At 36.5% G+C, this 18,416-nt stretch overlaps 3 protein-coding genes and 1 long non-coding RNA gene across 13 annotated transcripts; all 4 read left to right on the top strand.

Annotated features, from left to right (window-relative positions):
* On the top strand, positions 4,876 to 7,225 carry LOC18779045. 2 transcript variants are annotated; one of them, XM_020561401.1, is made up of 3 exons: positions 4,876 to 5,000; positions 6,309 to 6,467; positions 6,620 to 7,225. In XM_020561401.1, the coding sequence occupies exons 1-3, from the start codon at positions 4,989 to 4,991 to the stop codon at positions 6,902 to 6,904; spliced, it is 456 nt and encodes a 151-aa protein (XP_020416990.1). In that variant the 5' UTR covers positions 4,876 to 4,988; the 3' UTR covers positions 6,905 to 7,225. The 2 variants fall into 2 exon arrangements, with proteins under 2 accessions (XP_020416990.1, XP_007212199.1); XM_007212137.2 differs by lacking the exon at positions 4,876 to 5,000 and adding an exon at positions 5,018 to 5,115.
* LOC18778752 (protein NUCLEAR FUSION DEFECTIVE 6, chloroplastic/mitochondrial) lies at positions 7,713 to 10,935 on the top strand. Of its 7 annotated transcripts, none has more exons than XR_002271495.1 (4): positions 7,713 to 7,968; positions 8,078 to 8,199; positions 9,668 to 9,739; positions 10,479 to 10,705. XR_002271495.1 is itself a non-coding variant. In XM_020563173.1 (4 exons), exons 1-3 carry the CDS (start codon positions 7,814 to 7,816, stop codon positions 9,068 to 9,070), a joined length of 288 nt encoding a protein of 95 aa, XP_020418762.1. In that variant the 5' UTR covers positions 7,728 to 7,813; the 3' UTR covers positions 9,071 to 9,114; positions 9,239 to 9,579. The 7 variants fall into 7 exon arrangements, 5 of the variants coding, with proteins under 5 accessions (XP_007212290.1, XP_020418761.1, XP_020418762.1 ...); XR_002271496.1 differs by lacking the exon at positions 10,479 to 10,705 and adding an exon at positions 10,732 to 10,935 and having other exon boundaries at positions 7,728 to 7,968; XM_020563173.1 differs by lacking the exons at positions 9,668 to 9,739; positions 10,479 to 10,705 and adding exons at positions 9,060 to 9,114; positions 9,239 to 9,579 and having other exon boundaries at positions 7,728 to 7,968.
* LOC18780909 (protein DEHYDRATION-INDUCED 19) lies at positions 12,771 to 16,091 on the top strand. 3 transcript variants are annotated; one of them, XM_020562688.1, is made up of 5 exons: positions 12,771 to 13,231; positions 13,357 to 13,496; positions 14,497 to 14,574; positions 14,675 to 14,958; positions 15,222 to 15,517. In XM_020562688.1, exons 1-5 carry the CDS (start codon positions 13,147 to 13,149, stop codon positions 15,289 to 15,291), a joined length of 657 nt encoding a protein of 218 aa, XP_020418277.1. In that variant the 5' UTR covers positions 12,771 to 13,146; the 3' UTR covers positions 15,292 to 15,517. The 3 variants fall into 3 exon arrangements, with proteins under 3 accessions (XP_020418277.1, XP_020418278.1, XP_020418276.1); XM_020562687.1 differs by lacking the exon at positions 15,222 to 15,517 and adding an exon at positions 15,564 to 16,091 and having other exon boundaries at positions 12,785 to 13,231; XM_020562689.1 differs by lacking the exons at positions 14,497 to 14,574; positions 15,222 to 15,517 and adding an exon at positions 15,564 to 16,091 and having other exon boundaries at positions 12,783 to 13,231; positions 14,681 to 14,958.
* On the top strand, positions 17,283 to 17,862 carry LOC109948553. Its single transcript, XR_002271188.1, has 2 exons — positions 17,283 to 17,369; positions 17,545 to 17,862. It is a non-coding gene; the product is annotated as an uncharacterized LOC109948553 (long non-coding RNA).

Below are 18,416 nucleotides of genomic sequence, written 5' to 3'. Positions count from 1 at the left end.
TTGAGTTGAAACAAACAGTCAATAAAGTGTATATGATGGTAGCTTCTGCTTATACGAGCATCTGTCTTATTTTAACTCTTTAATTTGCTAAGTTGGTTGGTCTTATTTCTGCAAAATAGTTCATATTTGTTCATCCAGGCTCGTTCATAACAAGGTCATCACCTACGCTCACCTAAGCCTTGAGCCCTAGGCTAGCTCCTAGCAGGCTCGTAGTCATATTGTAAAAGACAGAGGAAAGGAGACTGAGATCAAGGTTGCTTTCAAGTTTTCAATATGGCCAGGCCAGGCGGCATGTTCCACAAGAGTAATTAGTTGGTAAAAAGCAAAATATCATTCAACTTCAATTGGGGATTTCTTTCCTGTTTATAAATTAATAATTAGTGATTGCTTGCCTATTTGTTTTATGGATATCTTTTCCTATTTTCGACCCCAAAAAAAAAATTATATATATATATATATATATTTCCTTTATAAATTAATTCCTATTCGTACGAGGATTTCTTTCCTATTTATAAATTAATAATTAGTGATTGCTTGCCTTTTTTTTTTTTCTGGATATCTTTTCCCATTTTGGACCCCTATATATATATATATATATAGTGATTAAAAGTAGGGTAAGTAGCTATATATGTTTCAAGGCCCAAATCCTCTCTGCAAACTGCACACGGATCGATCGGCGCCATGATGAGACCTCGTGCTACCAAAAGGAGTTGGAGCAGTAGAATATCCCAATCCAAACCTATTGGAGAAGCCTCTGATCATCATCAGTCTCCATTAAAAAGATCAAAAAGGTGGAAAAACCAATATCGAAAGAGTTAGCCATGACCATGAATTTTAGTCTTGATGATCTCCCTGTGTTTGTATTGCTAGAAATTCTTTCCCGACTCCCTCCTAAGTGTGCGGCTCGATGCATATGTGTCTCCAAACGTTGGTTCAGTCTCATCTTTGATCCGTATTTTTTTCAACACTATTTCCAAATCCAAAGTGATAATAACCAAAACTCCACCATTGCACGTGCTATAATCATCTCGGATAGAAGGCGTACAACAAGAAGAAGTAAATTTCTTTCCACGTCATCATCGGAGCAGCCTGATGAAGATGAACCATGTGAAAGGAAAAATTTTTCCATGTCATCGGAGCCTGATCATCAACCACATGAACATGAGTTGTCTCCGAGTTTCCTCCCTTGTTTCCAAGCTGATATTGTTGATCCTTATAAAGGTGAGCCGGTTGTGATAGGAGCAGATAATGATTTAATTTTGTGTTGTGCAACCACGTATTATCAACGTGATTACTACATCTGCAATCCATACACCAAGCAATGGGATGCTCTCCCTCTCCCCCTCGACGTGGACCTCGACGTGGATCAGGAGGATGCCACAAGTGCGTAATGGTTGGATTCATATGCGATCCCTACTATCGAAAGCAAGCAGCAGACCTAGAAAGATCTAGTAGGAGTGTCAATATTCAGCTTAATCATAATCTTATTAATGTTGAGTATAGGTACAAGGTTGTGCGAATAAATGACGATAAATTGGACTTTCCCGAGGTTTCCAGCGAATTCTACCTGGAGATCTTCTCTTCTGAGACTGGTCAATGGACACAAGGACTTGTAAATAGCCCGCACGGAGGTTTTGTTTTAGCAAATTGGCTGCCTACCCCGGGGTTGCTCACAATGGAAGCTTGTATTGGTGGAGTGATGTTGAGGGCTTGACTGTTGGGTTGGATCTCTACTCTCCTCGTGACCAGCTTGGTGATAGTATATGTCTTTCGTTACATTGATAAGCCTGAAATCGAATCTGGAAGGTTTGACTTCCTACGTGAGTGTGGAGGAGGAGGAGAAGGGTGTCTGCGGATGTGCGTCTTCTCCTCTACCAATTTAGATCATGATGATCCTGCTCACACTCTAGGTGCTGTGAGTGTTTGGGAGTTGAAAGACGATGGTCATGGTGTTTGGGATTGGGATTGGAAAGGTCATGTTCAAGTCAAGGAGGCACCACGGGAGGATAAAAAGGGTTTTGGTGCTAGCTTTTGATCCAAATAATGAGAATGTCTTGTATCTACAATTGTTTGGTCGCATTGTCATGTACAACATTGGTGCAAGAACGTTAAAGGAGACCACTTGGACCACTCAATTCACACCTTTCAGTTTAAGATGGGGAGGAAGATTCCCAGTCTTTCCTTTTGTGCTCCCATGGTGGCCGACGCCAATACTTACCAGTCCTTCAAATCATCATCATGAAGCGGAAGCGCAGCAGCGTACACATACACATACACTAGTTTCATCAAAGAGGCCAAGGGAAAATGGACGAAAAGAGACTGCTGCTGCTGAAGCTTCTTCTTCTTCTAGGCGGCCGAAGAAATGGTCTAGAAGGTAATTCAATTTTTAGGCATGCATGAGGCAGCTTTACTTTATGCATTGCATTGCAAATATAGGCCGGAATTAATGGCTACCAACCTCAGTTTGATTGATGTAACGTTGTAATTCCTAGTTAATAAGGTTGACCTACAATTAAACTTAAGAGTCCACCTGCTCTAAAGGTCCACCAGAAGAAAATAAGCCCATGTTTGTAATGGGTTATGGGTAGTTGCCCACACGTTGTGGTTCAACATTTTTCAGAAATACCAAAATATGGCCCAACTTTCTTGAAGCATGAGCTCGAAGAAATACCAAACAATCTGGAGGGGCTGGCAAACCCATTATAAAAAAGTTTGAACTTTGACAAGAAGAAAGAAAAGGTCAACGAGCTGTGCTACGGTGTGTCACTTCTGATCTTGTAAGTGATTTCAGACCATTGATGTATGCGGAGTTGGCATTTCCTCAATAACAAGAAATTACTCACACAAAATCCGTAATCAATTTAGAGGTTTGCTATACAACCTTTCAATGCATGCATTAGTAAATGTACTATGTTATGTCTCACTATTAAGAGTGAGGTTCATTTTAATTAACGATTTGCGATTGTGATTAGCATTTTCTTTAATGAAAAAATGCCAAATTTGCAGGGCTTATAAGTATATTGAAAGTGTGCCGTGTGGGTTGGGATAACATATGGGAAAATGGACGGTGTCGGCGTTCAAAATCCTAGGATGGTGGAGGGGGTCTTGGCACTCGAGCTTTGGCTGGTGTTTGCCGGTTGCTAGCGACCAAAACAATAATTTTATGCGTGCAACTGTGTTGGGCACGTTTTGGAAAATTGATCCTGACCTTTTTGGTCCCTACCTGACCTACCCAACTAATCATTCCTTGCGACAATTCACTTTCAACCTTCACCTTCATTGTCTCATCTCAACTCTAGCTGCTTGCCAGCATCAATGGTGTCTTTAATCTCTCACCTGAAAATTTTCCTTCCTTTCCTCCCTCAGCCTCTCAGATGTGCCCACGTCATAACTTTTCTCTTTCTACTTTCTGTGCCGTGAGTTCTTGGTGAATAATGAATATGGGCACAGAAATTGCTCTCTGACTTGCATAGTTGCATGTCAGTGTTGACATGTGAAAAAGGTTAAATCGTTGGAACTTGGTTCAAATTGATTGATCAAAGATTCAAAGTTTCAATCTTTTTCCTTCTTCTTCCAATTGTTGATTCAAGTAATTAACTTGAAGTGTAATTCAAGGACATGAAATGAATGACATATATATAGCAAAAAAGGGTATGAAGTGAATGAGTTTAGCAACCCAGAAACTGGACCCACTAAAAGTTTCAACCCCAAAGATCCATTTTTGGTATTGGTGGACAGTGCTTGTAGTAAAAGCGGAGGGGAAAAGCAGCTGCACTGCAGGCCAAGAAACACAGCTAAGCTAGCTTTGTCGGATTACAATTTACAGCTGCCTGCTTTAGTTTGCTGTTTTCACCTGTTATTAATGCGTTTTCAGTGATTTGATTTTAGAGCTTCCCAAGCTGCAATTTCTGAATACATGAACATAACATTATGCACATGATGAAATCAATGGCGTGCTCTTTTTGGATAAGAAAGAACTGAAACTCAAAATGTACTGTTAAACAGACAATATGTAAAGCAATTACATTACAGGCTTTGCAGCTTCATTGTGAAAACCCCATTTCAAGTACGAGCCTTGTCCCACCCATCCCATACTATTCATGATTTGATCCAATATATATTATACACCACAAGGCTACAAATGCCAACCTGTTAGAAAGCTCTTGGAAATGTCAATGATACTGCATCAGAAATTCATGAATTTCACAACAGCACCATAAACACAAAATTGAATTCTACCTTGATCATGATTAATTATCCGATCGCTGTTGTCACATCTACAGTGCAATTCCACGTTAAGGTTAAGATGTCATGATCACTAATGTTGTTTCAAACTTAAGGATAATTAAGCAGCAAAAAGGAAACTGCAAAAAACAACCCTTTCTGTTCTGTTGTATAATCCATTTTACAAGTGTAATTTCACATCAGGTCCAAGTGTACCTCAACAATCACAGTCAGCTCTTGAAAAGGCAGCAGAGATTGCTCAACAGCTTCAACCGCCTAATGTTTCCTAATAAATATATATTTTCTCATTTCTAAATGAACCCACCTAACCCTTTTGATTTCCACATGGTTTACAACATTCAACTTCAATTACTGCACGGCTGCACCAAAGAACAGACTAAAAAGACCAGACATTTATGATGTTAAGCCTTTGCTTAAATAGGTGGTTATGTGGCACAGATAAGATTTTTAATTAAGGAATTGAATTAGTGGTTAAACTGTTGACGTTTGTCTGAGCCATGGTAACTATCAAATGTTAATTAAAAACACAACAGGCTGAGGTTGTGTAAATTTGCAGTTATATCATCAATTGATTTGAACTAGACATCGAGATGGGACCCAAGCTCATTTAATCTCCTGATGTAATCTTTTTTAAGGAAGAATATAAACAACCCTTGTTTTCCCCATAACGTTTTCTGTGTGTGTGGACTTCCTGTGATAATCTTGTGCTTCTCTTTTCTTCATTTACTCAGGCTGTTCACGCCATGGCCACGGAGGTAACATTTTCAGCCTTACATTTGGAACTCTTATAACTGAAGTACTTATAATTCTCTAGGACTTGTGCTTCTCTTTTCTTCATTTACTCAGGCTGTTCACGCCATGGCCACGGAGGTAACATTTTCAGCCTTACATTTGGAACTCTTATAACTGAAGTACTTATAATTCTCTAGGATTTCTTAGTGTGTGTGTGTGTGTGTGTTTGTTGTTCCATTGTTTTCTGAATGATGGTCTGGTTTCTTCTCTGTTTCTGGGTTTTCAGTGTTTGAATAGGATTTTATAGGATTGATGAGAATTGAAACTTGCTTTGCCTCTGGCTCTGGTTATGGTCACGCTTATAGTTACCTCACAGTTACCTCAGTTTCACTGCCTCTTTTTAATTTTCAATGTTTAAAACAATTTCTTTTGTTTTGGCTTATGGGGTTCTTAAGAGAGCAGAAATGGAACATGCATGCTTGTAGTATCATATTTTTGGTGTCATGTATGTGTGAGTATTCATCCTTCATCAATGACAAAATCCTTCATGATCACCTTTTGTCTCAGACAAATGCTGCTTTGATCCATCACTTCAATATCAGGAAAAGGAGGAAGAAGAAAATTTATTGTGGAAAATCTAAGAACTTTATCTTATTGAAGAAAAAGTGTTCTTCTCTGGCTCTCGGCTTTTTAGGTCATGATTTAAGACTTTAAGTTGCCACAAATCAATGGCTCCATGACTTAGAATGTTCTTTCTGAAACATAATTGCGATTACATCTGCGTTTTTCTTCCTAACATGTAATTTGACAAAATTATTGGCTGTATGTTATATTGATACTAAGATTTCGTCTGGTTGGAATCTGCAAGATGATTAATTAGAAATTGTCAAAGAAACATAGTTTTTAGCAGGGTACCGATTCAAAGTTAGTTTTTAGCAGGGTACCGATTCAAAGTTCAAAGTAGCGTGTTGATGTAAAGTCATTTTTAGGAGAATAAAATATGCATCATTGTCATTCTCTCTGTGGAGAAATGAATTATATAGAAAGACTAGATGAGCATTTTTACAATCATTTCATTACAAATTGGTTGAGCTGCAGACAGAGTGAGCAGGTAGACCTAAACAAAGTCACTTTTACACTTAAATGTCAACGCCCTATGAATTAGCTTTAATATTTTTTAAACCAAGACCTGCATTTTCTGTTGTATTTTTTCCTATATATTGACTGAGGCTGAGCGCATATATGTTATAATATTAGTAAGATGTGATTGGCTAAAAACATTGATGAATTGAAGATTTTATGTGGTGATGTTTGAATTGGTAACTCCCCAGGATCATGAAATGCCCCATGGATGGCCCCTTGGGCTTGAGATCATGAACATGAGACTTAGAGTGGTGGAGAGCTTACCGGCTGCTGTTGTAGGACACCGTCCTTTGCACATACCCTCTGCTAGTTTCACCTCTTTTTCATCCTCCAACCTTGACACTGAGGTAATTTAAACTTTTAACTGACTTGATCTCAAGTGCTTGGTTGCCCACATTGCAAAATTGTTCCCTTCTCATGAAATATGGTATGCATTTGTTATAACTTTTATATAGTTCTGATGTATTGGTGTTGCTGCTATATATTCTGCAATCAACAGTCCACAGCATCCTTCTTCCAAGACCACAGCATGTCACTAGGCCGGCTAATAGGGTTTCGAACGGGGGATAGAGGACGCTTGTACTACCCAAATTCAATTTGCTTCGAAGAACATGACAGGAATTCCATTAAGGGTTCACATTCTGATGTCTCTACAAGGCATCAAGTAGACACGTCTCGACGAATTTGCATACCATTGATGCTTGGTGCTCTCGTAAAGATAAGCCGCAGTAAGAGTAAGAGCAAGAGCAAGTCAAAGAAGGCAGTGTTTGATGGCAAAGGCTAAACCACATCATCTACACTGCCACACAAGGGAAATAAAATTTTCACAACATTGTGTCTAATTTCTTCAGCCATTTTGTGTACTGAGAACTGAGTTGACATGTTGATTTAGAGCATTGCATTTGTTTGTTTCATTAAAAATTTTACTCTAAAGCTCTAAGGACTTGATAAAAGTTTGGATGTGATACAAATTCAAGAGGTCATTGATAGCTTGGTTCAGGACCCCAGGGTCCCCAGACAGTTCTCCACTGAGTGCTGTGGTATTTATTGGTTACCTTCTTCAAATTGATTATGAAAATGAAAGGAAAAGGATTGATAGCAATAAGAGCATCTTGTGTGCAAATTGACTAAGCAAGCACCATATTCCAAGAGATCTTAATATCAATAGATCAAAAACAATATAGCCTTAACAAGTAACAAAGAACAAAATTAACATAAAGTTTCCCCATTTCTTCTAATAATTGTGATAGGTGGAGCTGATCAATTGAAATTTGGAAATAAGATTTCCTACTTATGTTTTGTATGTTTTTTAGTAATGATGTTGGTGTTGGAAAGGAGGGGAATCAAACATGGGATTTCGTATGTCACTGTCAATACTTATGTTTTGTAATGATATTCATGTGAAATATATACATGGGTTTGAATATAAATACATGTAAATTATACTTTAAATTTATGAGTAAAAATTACTTGTAGTTGACTTACAAATAAATACAAACCGTTGGATCTTGACTAAACTAATCTAAATCCCCCAATCATAGCCGTCTATATAATTCCCAATCATCATATGCCACGTCCCTCATCCATTGGAGTAGACATACACACACATACATGAGACCGCCACTCTAAAGTCCAAAAACCTTCAACCAAGTCCTCGTCAAATCCTAAAACCCCAAAAACCACACCTTCAGCCATGGCTTCCTTCGCCGCCAGGTCTGTCCTCCGCTCCACCGCGGCTCGAGCCACCGTTGGATCGAGGCTCGCTTCCGCCGCCAGACCCAAACCAGCCTCCTCGCCATTTCGCATCCCCAAACTAAACCAAAGCTCCACCTCTCCTCGCATTTTCAGGTAAAGCAAATGCACATCAAACCCTAAATCTTATTGCTATATTTGTTTGTTCATATTCATTTTTTCATTTTCATTCACATGTGTGATATGTTGTGTTGGGCTTGTGAAGGTCGCCTGTGGAGTTGAGCTGCTGTGTGGAGACGATGCTTCCGTACCACACAGCCACAGCCTCTGCATTGCTCACTTCGATGCTCTCTGTCTCTCAGCGCTCCTACGGTTGGACCCCTGAAGGTATTCCCTCTTTTGCTTTTGAGTTGTAGCTTCATGATTCGTGATGGGTATTTGCTGTTTTGAGTTATTTGTGGCATTGCAACTGGAAATTGCTTATCAGCTCGTTTACTTGTGGTTGTGTTCAATTTATGTTCTTTGTGTGTACATTACAAGTTGTGATATCTGGGATGTTGGAGCCAATAGGCAAGCTAATTTGTGATAAGCAAGGCCAACTTTTGCATTGTAGTTTTTCTGTGAATTGGTCGACGATTGCTAGTTTATGGTCTCAGGTTTGAGCACTGTGGTTACTTTTAATTGCACAGTATTTTCTCTTTCATCCCTGAAGTGAAGTCGGGGGTCCTTTAGTGATTCATTTGCTATTATGTAGACTTTCTTCTTCTTCTTTTTTTGTTTGTTCTGAACCCAGTAATATGAAGAAGTTAAATTTATAAATCTATGCCCAGAAGAGAATGGTTAAGGAAATGATTGGCTCACATGGTCAGAATAATTAACTGCATATATGATCTTCTTTGCTGAGGGAATATGATTGGCTACAATGGTCAGTTTCATGGTATCTAGGAAACCTCTATAAAAGATCTGTTTTTTGGCCGGTCCTTTATAAAAGATCTAAAAGCTAAGTTTGGGGTTCCAATGAGGGACCTCCCTAAATTAGAATTATTAGGAATAAAGATCCTTTAGCATTACTTTGAATCTATGTTTTAATTTGTTCAATTTCAGTTCTTTTCTTTTTTTGTACAAGGTGTAGTAAAAAGTGGACAACTTTACATGCAAAGGAAGTATAGTAATTTACCTACATTCCAGATGGCCTAATTGTTCTTTCTAAAAATTCTTCAATTCTCTTTTTTTTTTCTTTGTTTGAGGAGGGGGGTGATGTTAGATGATGATGGATGGAAGTGTGGCCATGACATTGAATCAGTGAGCCAATCTTTTTGCCTATTTTCTTCCAAAATCTCTTATTTTCTTTGGGTTATCCCATCTTTCTCTCTATCTATCCCCTGTCTTGCACAATGAAAGAATGCATATGCTTTTTCTTTTGTAGGGCAAGACAAGACTAGATGAGGATCAAGCATCAAATATGGAGTGACTTGGATTTGTTTTTGTTGTCGACTTTTGAAAGTGTTCATTGGACTGTTCTCTTCAGTAGAATAGATGAGAAGACCACCAGTCTACAATTATCTAGCAAAGTGTTGACTTTTATGTGTAAAATTGGGTTTTTCATTCATATAACAGTTGTATTCCTTTGCATAAATGTGCTTTTGTGCAATTCTTTCAACAATGGTGAATTGAATATCTGATGGTTTCTGCCGATATGAACATTGAAACTTTGAATGGAAATGCAAAAATTTAGTCAACATGAAAATTCTGGCGGAACTGCTTTTCTTTTTTCTTTGTTATTTGTGTCACCATAGTCATACAAGGATAGTTACAATAATAATAATAATAATCCTGATTTGTTGTATTCACTCAGATTGCAATGATGATGTATGATGAATATCAGAGGGTTCGAGCAAAGTTTTATGTACTTGCGCCCTAAGACAAGGTGGTTAAATACAGCTTTTTGGTAGGGTTAATAGATGATTCTTTTTATATAGCTGGACAAGGTGGTGAAAAAAATTAATGTAGTTCTTGATGCAGAAAGGAACTAAAATTATGTCTGGGTGCTTCCTAATGGTCTTTTGGTTTAAAACAATTTGAATCTGTTTGTAGTGTGATGATAATGACAATTACAATGATGATCATGGTTCCTCGTAAATTAGTTTAAGGATTGCACTCGTGCACATCTTGTTTCACTTTCAACTAATGACTTCATTCTATTTTCATCTCTGGAGGAAATACTCAATGTTTCTAATCTAGTTTCTTCCTCAGCAAAGATTTGTCTTTAGTGATGAACCTTCTTTATTTGGATAGAGGATATGGTAGTCTAGTACTTGCACTTCATGTTCATAGAATAATTTGGGAAATGCCAAGAAAGCTGTTATAACTTGATTGAATGAGCAGAAAAGTTAACAAGTGTAGGCATATGATTCTGATGTTGCTAATAACTTGTCCCTTTTTGTATCAAGTTTCTTAGGCAATAGTTGCACAGTTGCACTAGATTCTTATACTTGCTGATATCAGTTTTAAGGATGATAATAACTTTGCCGCAAATTTCATTCTAACTCGTATCCATGACTCCGGACCTAGAAGATAAAATGTTATAGTTCCCTTTCTGCCACCCGCTTCCAAATCCCTCGTAAGCTTCTTCTTCTTCTTTTGACTGTGGGTGTTTCTTTGTTTAGGGCTGTGATGATTCCTCATTAGCAGACTTCAGACTTTGGCTTGGAGACTTACCATGTTTCGATTCTGTTTACCTTGCTTATAAAGTTTCAGTTGTGAACGTTGTTGTTATGTACTTAGAAACTAATGTCTAAATTGACTCATGCTTTTGTCTCGTTATACATTACGTTTTCATCTGAACTGCAAATTATGGTTAAAATGGTTCCAAATTTCTCAGTCTTCATAAAAAGTTTACTTCTTGTTCTTTTATTGTAGATGGATGATTTTTATCTGTTGGGATGCGGTGCATTGATCGTAGTTTTCATTGGATTTCAATCGACTTTGTAGGACTTTGCTTGAGGCATGCTTCATCATAGTTGGCTGTGATAATTCACAGAAATGTTTTTGGTTCTACAATCATTTTGAGGAAGTAGATGTCATGATGATTTATATTGTTTTTATATAATTTTCCAATTTCTAAATCCTGATCATGATGAGGTTGAGGTTGAACTTATTGATCCAAGCTATGGATCATCTGCCCTTCTCTCAATTCTCATGATTCTGAGCCTAATAAGTAATTATATCTTTTACTTAATTATTTATTTAATTTTTATATGAAAGAAGTAAATACATCTACTTGGAAACAGGCCGATGAGAAATTTGACTTTATGAAGAGCCAAATTGCTCTTCTTCCATGAGCCATGAGGCTTTAAAGATGGCCTGAATGCCGGTTGAAAGCAGTTTGACTGGAACTAAATGCAGTCAAGGCTAAGACTTGAACACTCACAAATCGAAGCACTTTGTTTGATTCTTGAATCCAAAGAGGGAAAGATCCATAATCATTCACAAAACAAACAAACAAGATGAATGCTATAGCCCATAGGATATAATTCTACATCTCATTTGTCTTCTCGTTAATCAATTAGTTCTTAGTCTAATCGAACCTATTTAGACACAGAAAAATCCCTAAGCAGTTTATGTCATTGGCATCTTACACTTAAAAAAAAAATATATATATATATAAATTCATTGCTGAGACTCGATACTCGAAAAGGAAAAATAAACAAAAGCGAAGTTATATATAATATACAGAGAGCTTCCATTGAGGGATCCCTCAAATAAGTTTATTTGAGGGATACCCTTTGTAGACCCCACTCCGAATTGTATTTCACTAATCCAAACCGTCTATTTTGTAGATACTCATTCAAAGATCATCTTTACAAAAAATCACTTGAATCAGATATCATTTGACCACTCAATTGAGTTATTGAAATTTTAGTATTTTCTTGAAGCACCGTGGTCATTGATTTTGTAAGACACAATTGGATGTCGAAATGGGTTTCAATTTGTCTAATTTTTTGTAAGGATGATCTATGAATGAAGACCTAAAAAATAGATGGTTTGGATCATTGGGAAAAAAATTGTAGGGTACCTTAAAAAGCATCCCTCAAATAAATTATTTGAGGAATTCCTCAATAGAAGGGAACTATATATATATATTTATTGAAAAGTTATATGTATAGGGTTTTATGTCGAATAATTCTTTTTTGTCGTCTCATTGGTGGTTTTTTATTATTGTCAGCTTCCATTCACGTTCCACCCAAGGAAGAAAAGAAACATGGAAGTTATAAATATATGTTCGAAACTCGAAATGGAAAATTAAAATAATAATAATAATTTTGGAGAGAAAAGCCGTAGCTTTTTATTGAGGTAAATATGGGTAACTAAATCAAAAACCAAGTGTCTTTATATCAATGAGGTCAATCTAACTGGATAACTTTATTCTCTCAACTGTTAAGTGGGAGTAGGAATCTTACCTCTAATAGAGTGTGCCCCGTATTCCCTTCAAAATATGTCCGTAAAAACTATATGTTACAATTCTCAATTAAAAAAATTATAAATAAAATATAGAGGTTCCTCAAACCAAGTGATGAAGGCACTAATATTAAGAGCAAAACGAGACAATGTGGTGAGGCGAGTGTGGGCAAAATTTCCTCAGTGATCCATCTAAGTCCACGAAATTAAAAAGTTAAAAACAAAACAAAACAAAAACAGAACACAAATTTAGACTACTAATAAAATACGACGAGAAAACCGACATATCTTTTCACATTTGCTTTATGTCGACTCCGATACTTAGTGCTGACCACAAATCCTAGCATTAAACCTTTTTAAGGGTCTGAAATCCTACAATTACACCTGGAAAACAGAATTTAACCAAAAATTAATTAATGAAATGAATCCTATCCTATATAATATGTCGTCAATCACTTTATTCTTCTCTTACCGCCTTAATTATCCTTATCGTTATTTATGATGCTTCCTCCTCAACGTCCTCATAGTCATACTCATGTTTAAGAAAAAGTCAAATTTCTCCGAAATTTTATTTATTTATGCTTCATTCCACAATCTGAATATTTTATATTTTACATTTCTATTTCTATTTCTATTTATACATGTCAAATAATCCAGCTTCCTCCTCGAATATCTCTCGGTCTCTCTTTCTCTCTTCATTTTTGAAGAATCAACTTCCATAATATTAAGCCACACAAATATAAACACCGACTTTGGAGGATAAAGATTGATTTTCTATTTTTTTTGTGAAAATTAATTTGTTGAGAAATCAATCAATCAGAGAGAGAGCTTGACGCCTGAGCGAATCGGATCAAATCGTATCTTTCTTCTTCTTCGATGGACTCTGAGTTCTGGACCTCCCGCCTCGCCGCCGCCAAGCGCCAGTACACGTTGCAGCACCATCACCAGAGCTCCCACTTTGGTCCGTACGCCCTCTTGCTCTGTTTTTTTTTTTGTTCATTTCTCATTTCATCTCTGTTCATCAATTATTGAATCTGATATATCATTTCTCCTTTTTCTTATTCTGTAAAAAAAAAAACTTATTAGATCGGTTAAGCATCGATGATTTCGAGGTTGAAGACGAGGTCCGACCCGACTTCCCGTGCCCGTATTGTTACGAAGACTTCGACATCGCGTCCTTGTGCTCACACCTCGAAGACGAGCACTCGTGCGAATCTAAAGTCACCGTATGTGCTTATTTATCTCTTTTTCTTTTTTTATATGCATAATATTTGTTACATAAATAAAGTTGTTGATTTGGTTCCTGGAAGAAGAAAAAGCTATGATCTTTGTTTTTGGTGTTGGTCAAATGTTATTGCCTAATCTGGAAATCTGCGATTGACTTTTTGATTTTATCAAAGGCGTATAACTATAACTGCTATCTTGTCATTGCTTTCTTCTTTTGAGCATGCAGTCCTGTATTGGTTTAAAAACAAAATCGTAGTTTTTCCTCTTATAGAAAGAAAGAGGAAAGAGACGGGTAGGAATGCGCCCAAGTATCTTTCTTTTTTCCTGAAATATTTGAAATGGTTCATATGTTAGTGAAATGATCTAATTTTGTTGTTTTTTCCCTTTGGTTTTTTGGATAAGGAAGGGAGGAATTAATACAAAGGAATTTCCAGGAATTGCCCATATGATGCATGTTTAAGCAAAGGATAGACTTAGATGGTTAATGTGTGACATAATGATGATTTATTTGATAGAAAACGTGTAAGAGGGCTTAAGTAGTTGATTATTTTCATACACAAAACCTCAACACAAGCTGGGAAATGTCTCTTGGCATTTTCTAGAATGATTGATCTTTGACCCATTTAATGAGTTATTTCTATGATGACTTGGAATATGACTCTTCATCATGGTATCTTCTGTTCTTTATATAGAACACTTCCAATTCTCACCCTTCCTCTTTCATGTTATGTCTGCTTATATAGAACGCCTCCAATTCTCACCCTTCTGTTCAACTCTAAGCCACATTAAGCTTCTTTTTTATTTGAGCGATGAAATGGTGTGGTTGGTACTTCTATTCTTTTGGTTTTTTTCTTCTGTACTTCCACCATTATCCTTGCAATGATAAAACTTTGTAGTAACTAAACAAAAAGTAATCAACTTTCCTTCATTTTGTGCTAGGTACTTTTACCCTTTATTTCTGATTAATATTTCATGCAAAAAAATTACTCTCTTTTGTAGGTTTGTCCCATTTGCTCTGTTAAAGTTGCACGGGACATGTTAAGTCATATCACACTGCAACATGGACATTTGTTCAAGATATCCTTTAAATTATATTTTATCAAATTGGATTCCTGATACTGTATCCGTGAACAAAGTTTGATTGTTCTCTTTTGTAGTTTCCTTAACCGAATATCACTTGCAGAGACGTCGCAGGTTACGTAGAGTTGCTATTCCTAACAGTCAGGCACTGTCCCTCCTTGGCCGGGATCTTCGTGAGGCTCATCTTCAGGTGCTTCTAGGGAGTGGTGGATATCGATCAGACAATGCTAATGTGTCTAATGCTGCTACCGATCCATTCCTGTCATCACTTATTTTGAATTTCCCTGCATCAGGAGCAGATGAAATTTCAAAATCTGTGGTAACCACTGCTGAGGACATTTCTGCAAAGAATGTGGCACCGGCACATATTTGGAAATCAAGGTACTGTTTCGTATTAGAAACTGTGCTTTCATTGATTTTTTCAGCCCTTTATTTAGCCTATTAATTGTTCAATTATATGCATCACATAATTGTCACCATCACACAATATTTTGAATGGTGGTTATTACCTTGTTACCTCATTCCCGTGTATAGAGGAAGTACTCGTTTCAACTTATCTCTCTTTACTTTCTAAAATTTGTTGTGCATGTTCTTGGTGCATCAAAAGTATGTGGTAGATAAAATCATCAATCTTGGTCATACAGAATGGAGTATACACTGGCAAACTTTTGTTTGGATCGGTGTGGTCAGACCTCTCCAAGGTATAAGTATTAGTAGCCAAGGTGGTGCCAAGTCAATGCTTGAATTGGTGTCAATTTATTTTCCTAGACAATACTTAGTTTTTATTAAGCATCCAGTATTTCCTAGACCATAGAACTAATAATCTGACACCAAAACAAAGTACTGTTAATGTTGAAGAAGCAGATGCCCATCTTTAAGGTTAATACATGCCCAAGCGCCTGTAAAGCTGTTCTTTGAATCTGAAATATGGCTCTCTGTCTGTCTCTCTCTTTCTCCGTCTCTTTCCGTCTATCTCTCTTTTACAGTTTTGATCCGTCATTGAGTTATGAAGAGAGGGCGAAAAGGATTCGACAAGCTACTGGAAGAGCTGGTTTTATGCAAGATCTGTTTCTCTCGACACTGTTAGGTGACTAATGGAGACAGTAAGTTTGTTTCTATAAAAATAAAAATGAGTTATTCAAAATCTTATGATGGCGGTTCTTGTTGGGTGGGATTCTAATGGTTTTACCTTCTAAAACAACCCAATACAATACCTGCCTCATACGAGTATTTCAGCAGCAGCAGTATGAGTGCTTGATTAAAATAACCTGTCTTTTATTAAGCACCTTTCCTTCAGATTCAGAATGTAATGCAGTCTGAAGAAACATTGATTTCTTTAGTCAATGGAGAACCTTAATTTTATGATAGTTAGCTTGTACATGATAAACAAACGGGTGAATGTGTAAGTTTCCAGCATAGCAAAAGTCGCAATTGGTTCCAGTTGAAGCAGATTAATTGAATTCTGATGATCAAAGTGAACTTTTTAAATTTGAAAACAAAATGTTGTTTCTGCATGGACTAAGTTGTTGAATTTATTTACTTAAATTGAAATTAAAGAGGACCCCCAAAAAAAAAATTATTAATATTGGAGAACCATTGTTATGCCTATGGAAGTTATCTTGTCTAAACGACCAAATTGAAAGATTTAGACTACAATCGTTTCGTTTGTGCAAATCGATCAAAATCATTAAGCATTGAAGCATTTGGTATTCCGATATGCTTTTTTCTATTTTGGACTGAAATTTTCTAGAGAGAGCTACTAGTCGCTTTCCATTTGCACCCTCTCACATTCCTTTACTCGAGTGCAATAACATTGTTGCAATGATCGTATGACGTAACAATTGAACGGTTTAGATCGTAAGATGATATTGTGGAGTGGTTCGATTAGGGCTTGAAAAAAAAAAGTACGCATGAGTGGCCAATGGCAATGTCCCATGGACGATTAATATCCCGATTGAATTAATTAAGGCTTTAAGTAGAGTTCTTCTCCACATACTTGCCATGCTTAATACCGTCATATGATTTTATCAATGTAAGTAGTATGAAATGAATAGATGACATGGTTCATATTTCATGCACGTGGAATATATTGTTAATAAGATAAATAAAATAACAATCAATGATATATCATACGTCGGCACTCCATTATGTTCTTTTTGGGCAATTGATTGTTTGGTTGGTTCTTTTAAATTAGAAAATAAAAACAAAAAACAAGAAATTAAGGGTCTATTTGGTATTCAACTTGTATTCAATTTTTTAAGCTCAAAAACAAAATTTGAGTCCAAAACAAAGAAAACATGTTTGGTAGCCCTATTTTTAAAAACTCAAATTCAAGAACAACAAAAAAACACCCAATTATTAAAAACAAAAAATATATGTTTTTTCAATTTTTTTCTAACAACCCACAAGTTCTCAAATTTTTAAAATTTAAAAACAATTTTCAAGTTGCATACCAAAACAAGTTTTTGAATCTTAAAAATAGACTTAAGAACTTCTTGTTTTTAAAAAAAATCAAAATTTTTGAATCCCCTATTTGAATAGGATACGCTGTTGGTGTGGAAAAATCCAGCTACATCTAATAAAAAGGACGTTGATATATATACTGTCTCTGTCGGTGTATTAAGTCCAATAGAGAATGGACAATACTGGTAAAGGATAGAGAAGAAGAAGATCCATATATAGATGATGGTGGTGCTATTTGTGTTGGGGTGCACGGGAGTTGTGGTGTTCCTTCACGGCGCCAGTTTCTTCTTCCACCTCCTTACCCATCACCTTGCTCTTCGATCTCTCAGGTAATCAAATAACTAATCATCTCTCTCTCTCTCTTTGATCTAGCTAGTCATCTGACTCTCATTTCCCATATTTTCGGAATTATTTCTCTCTCTCTCTCTCTCTCTGCCTCAGTGAATATAATTGTTAATCTCCTAACTTTAAAACCGTATGAATTGTTTTGTTTGGTTTCATCAGTTTTCTGGGATTTGTTGGGTGGTAGAGAAGCAAACAAAAGTATAAGAGCTGCAGAGATGATAGATTGGTCGCCGCCCCGCATGTTGTTCTGTTTATGAAGTATAGGAGGACACCCCAATATTTCCAAGCAGTGGTTAATTATCTTTTAGTTTAGTTTAATTAGCATATGATGATATGATCATCTTGTAATTAATGCCAAATATGATAATAAAGCTCAAGAAAGGTAAAGCCTTTTCATTGAGGGCTAGCTTTTGAGCTAAACCATCTTGTCAATTTTGATATCCTTCTAAGCTAATGCAAGTTGCAAGTTGCAACACACGCTAACACAGGTTGCTTCCAATTTTGATATAACATGTGTTGTCAAATTTGTAATTTGCACCTTAATCAAGTGTCAACAGGATATATATATACATAAATGGTCGTTTTCGCCCAACCCTCCCGAATAAATTAAAACTTTGTTAATCCAAACCCACATGTTTGAAAAACACTGCAAGCAATTTCATCAAGGACCAAAAGCATTTGACTAATTGTTAGCCAGCTAAACAAGATATCAGGCTTCAAGAAACCTCTCCATGAAATTCACTAAAAAGAAGAGTTACTTGAGCCAACAAAGTCTAATTCAGTTTTTTTTAAAAACCTTGATTCGTAGACCAACGTTCTCAAATTTGAACCCATAAATTACAATGAACTCAAGGGCTTAATGCAATTCAAGTAATGTATTTATTGGGGAAACATGTTGGCATGCAAGCATGCAATTCTTACTCTCTTTTTTTCCAGACTCTTACATGAAGTGAGACCATGCAAGATCCATCACATGTGGGCTTGTTGAGAAAAGTGTTGAAAAATATTACAAAATTTAAATTTAAAAAAAA

This window comes from Prunus persica, chromosome G4, assembly GCF_000346465.2.
Source record: "Prunus persica cultivar Lovell chromosome G4, Prunus_persica_NCBIv2, whole genome shotgun sequence".
NCBI lineage: Eukaryota > Viridiplantae > Streptophyta > Magnoliopsida > Rosales > Rosaceae > Prunus > Prunus persica.
The sequence above is the reverse complement of the archived record's forward strand: the minus strand, read 5'-3'. Positions and strand labels throughout refer to the sequence as shown.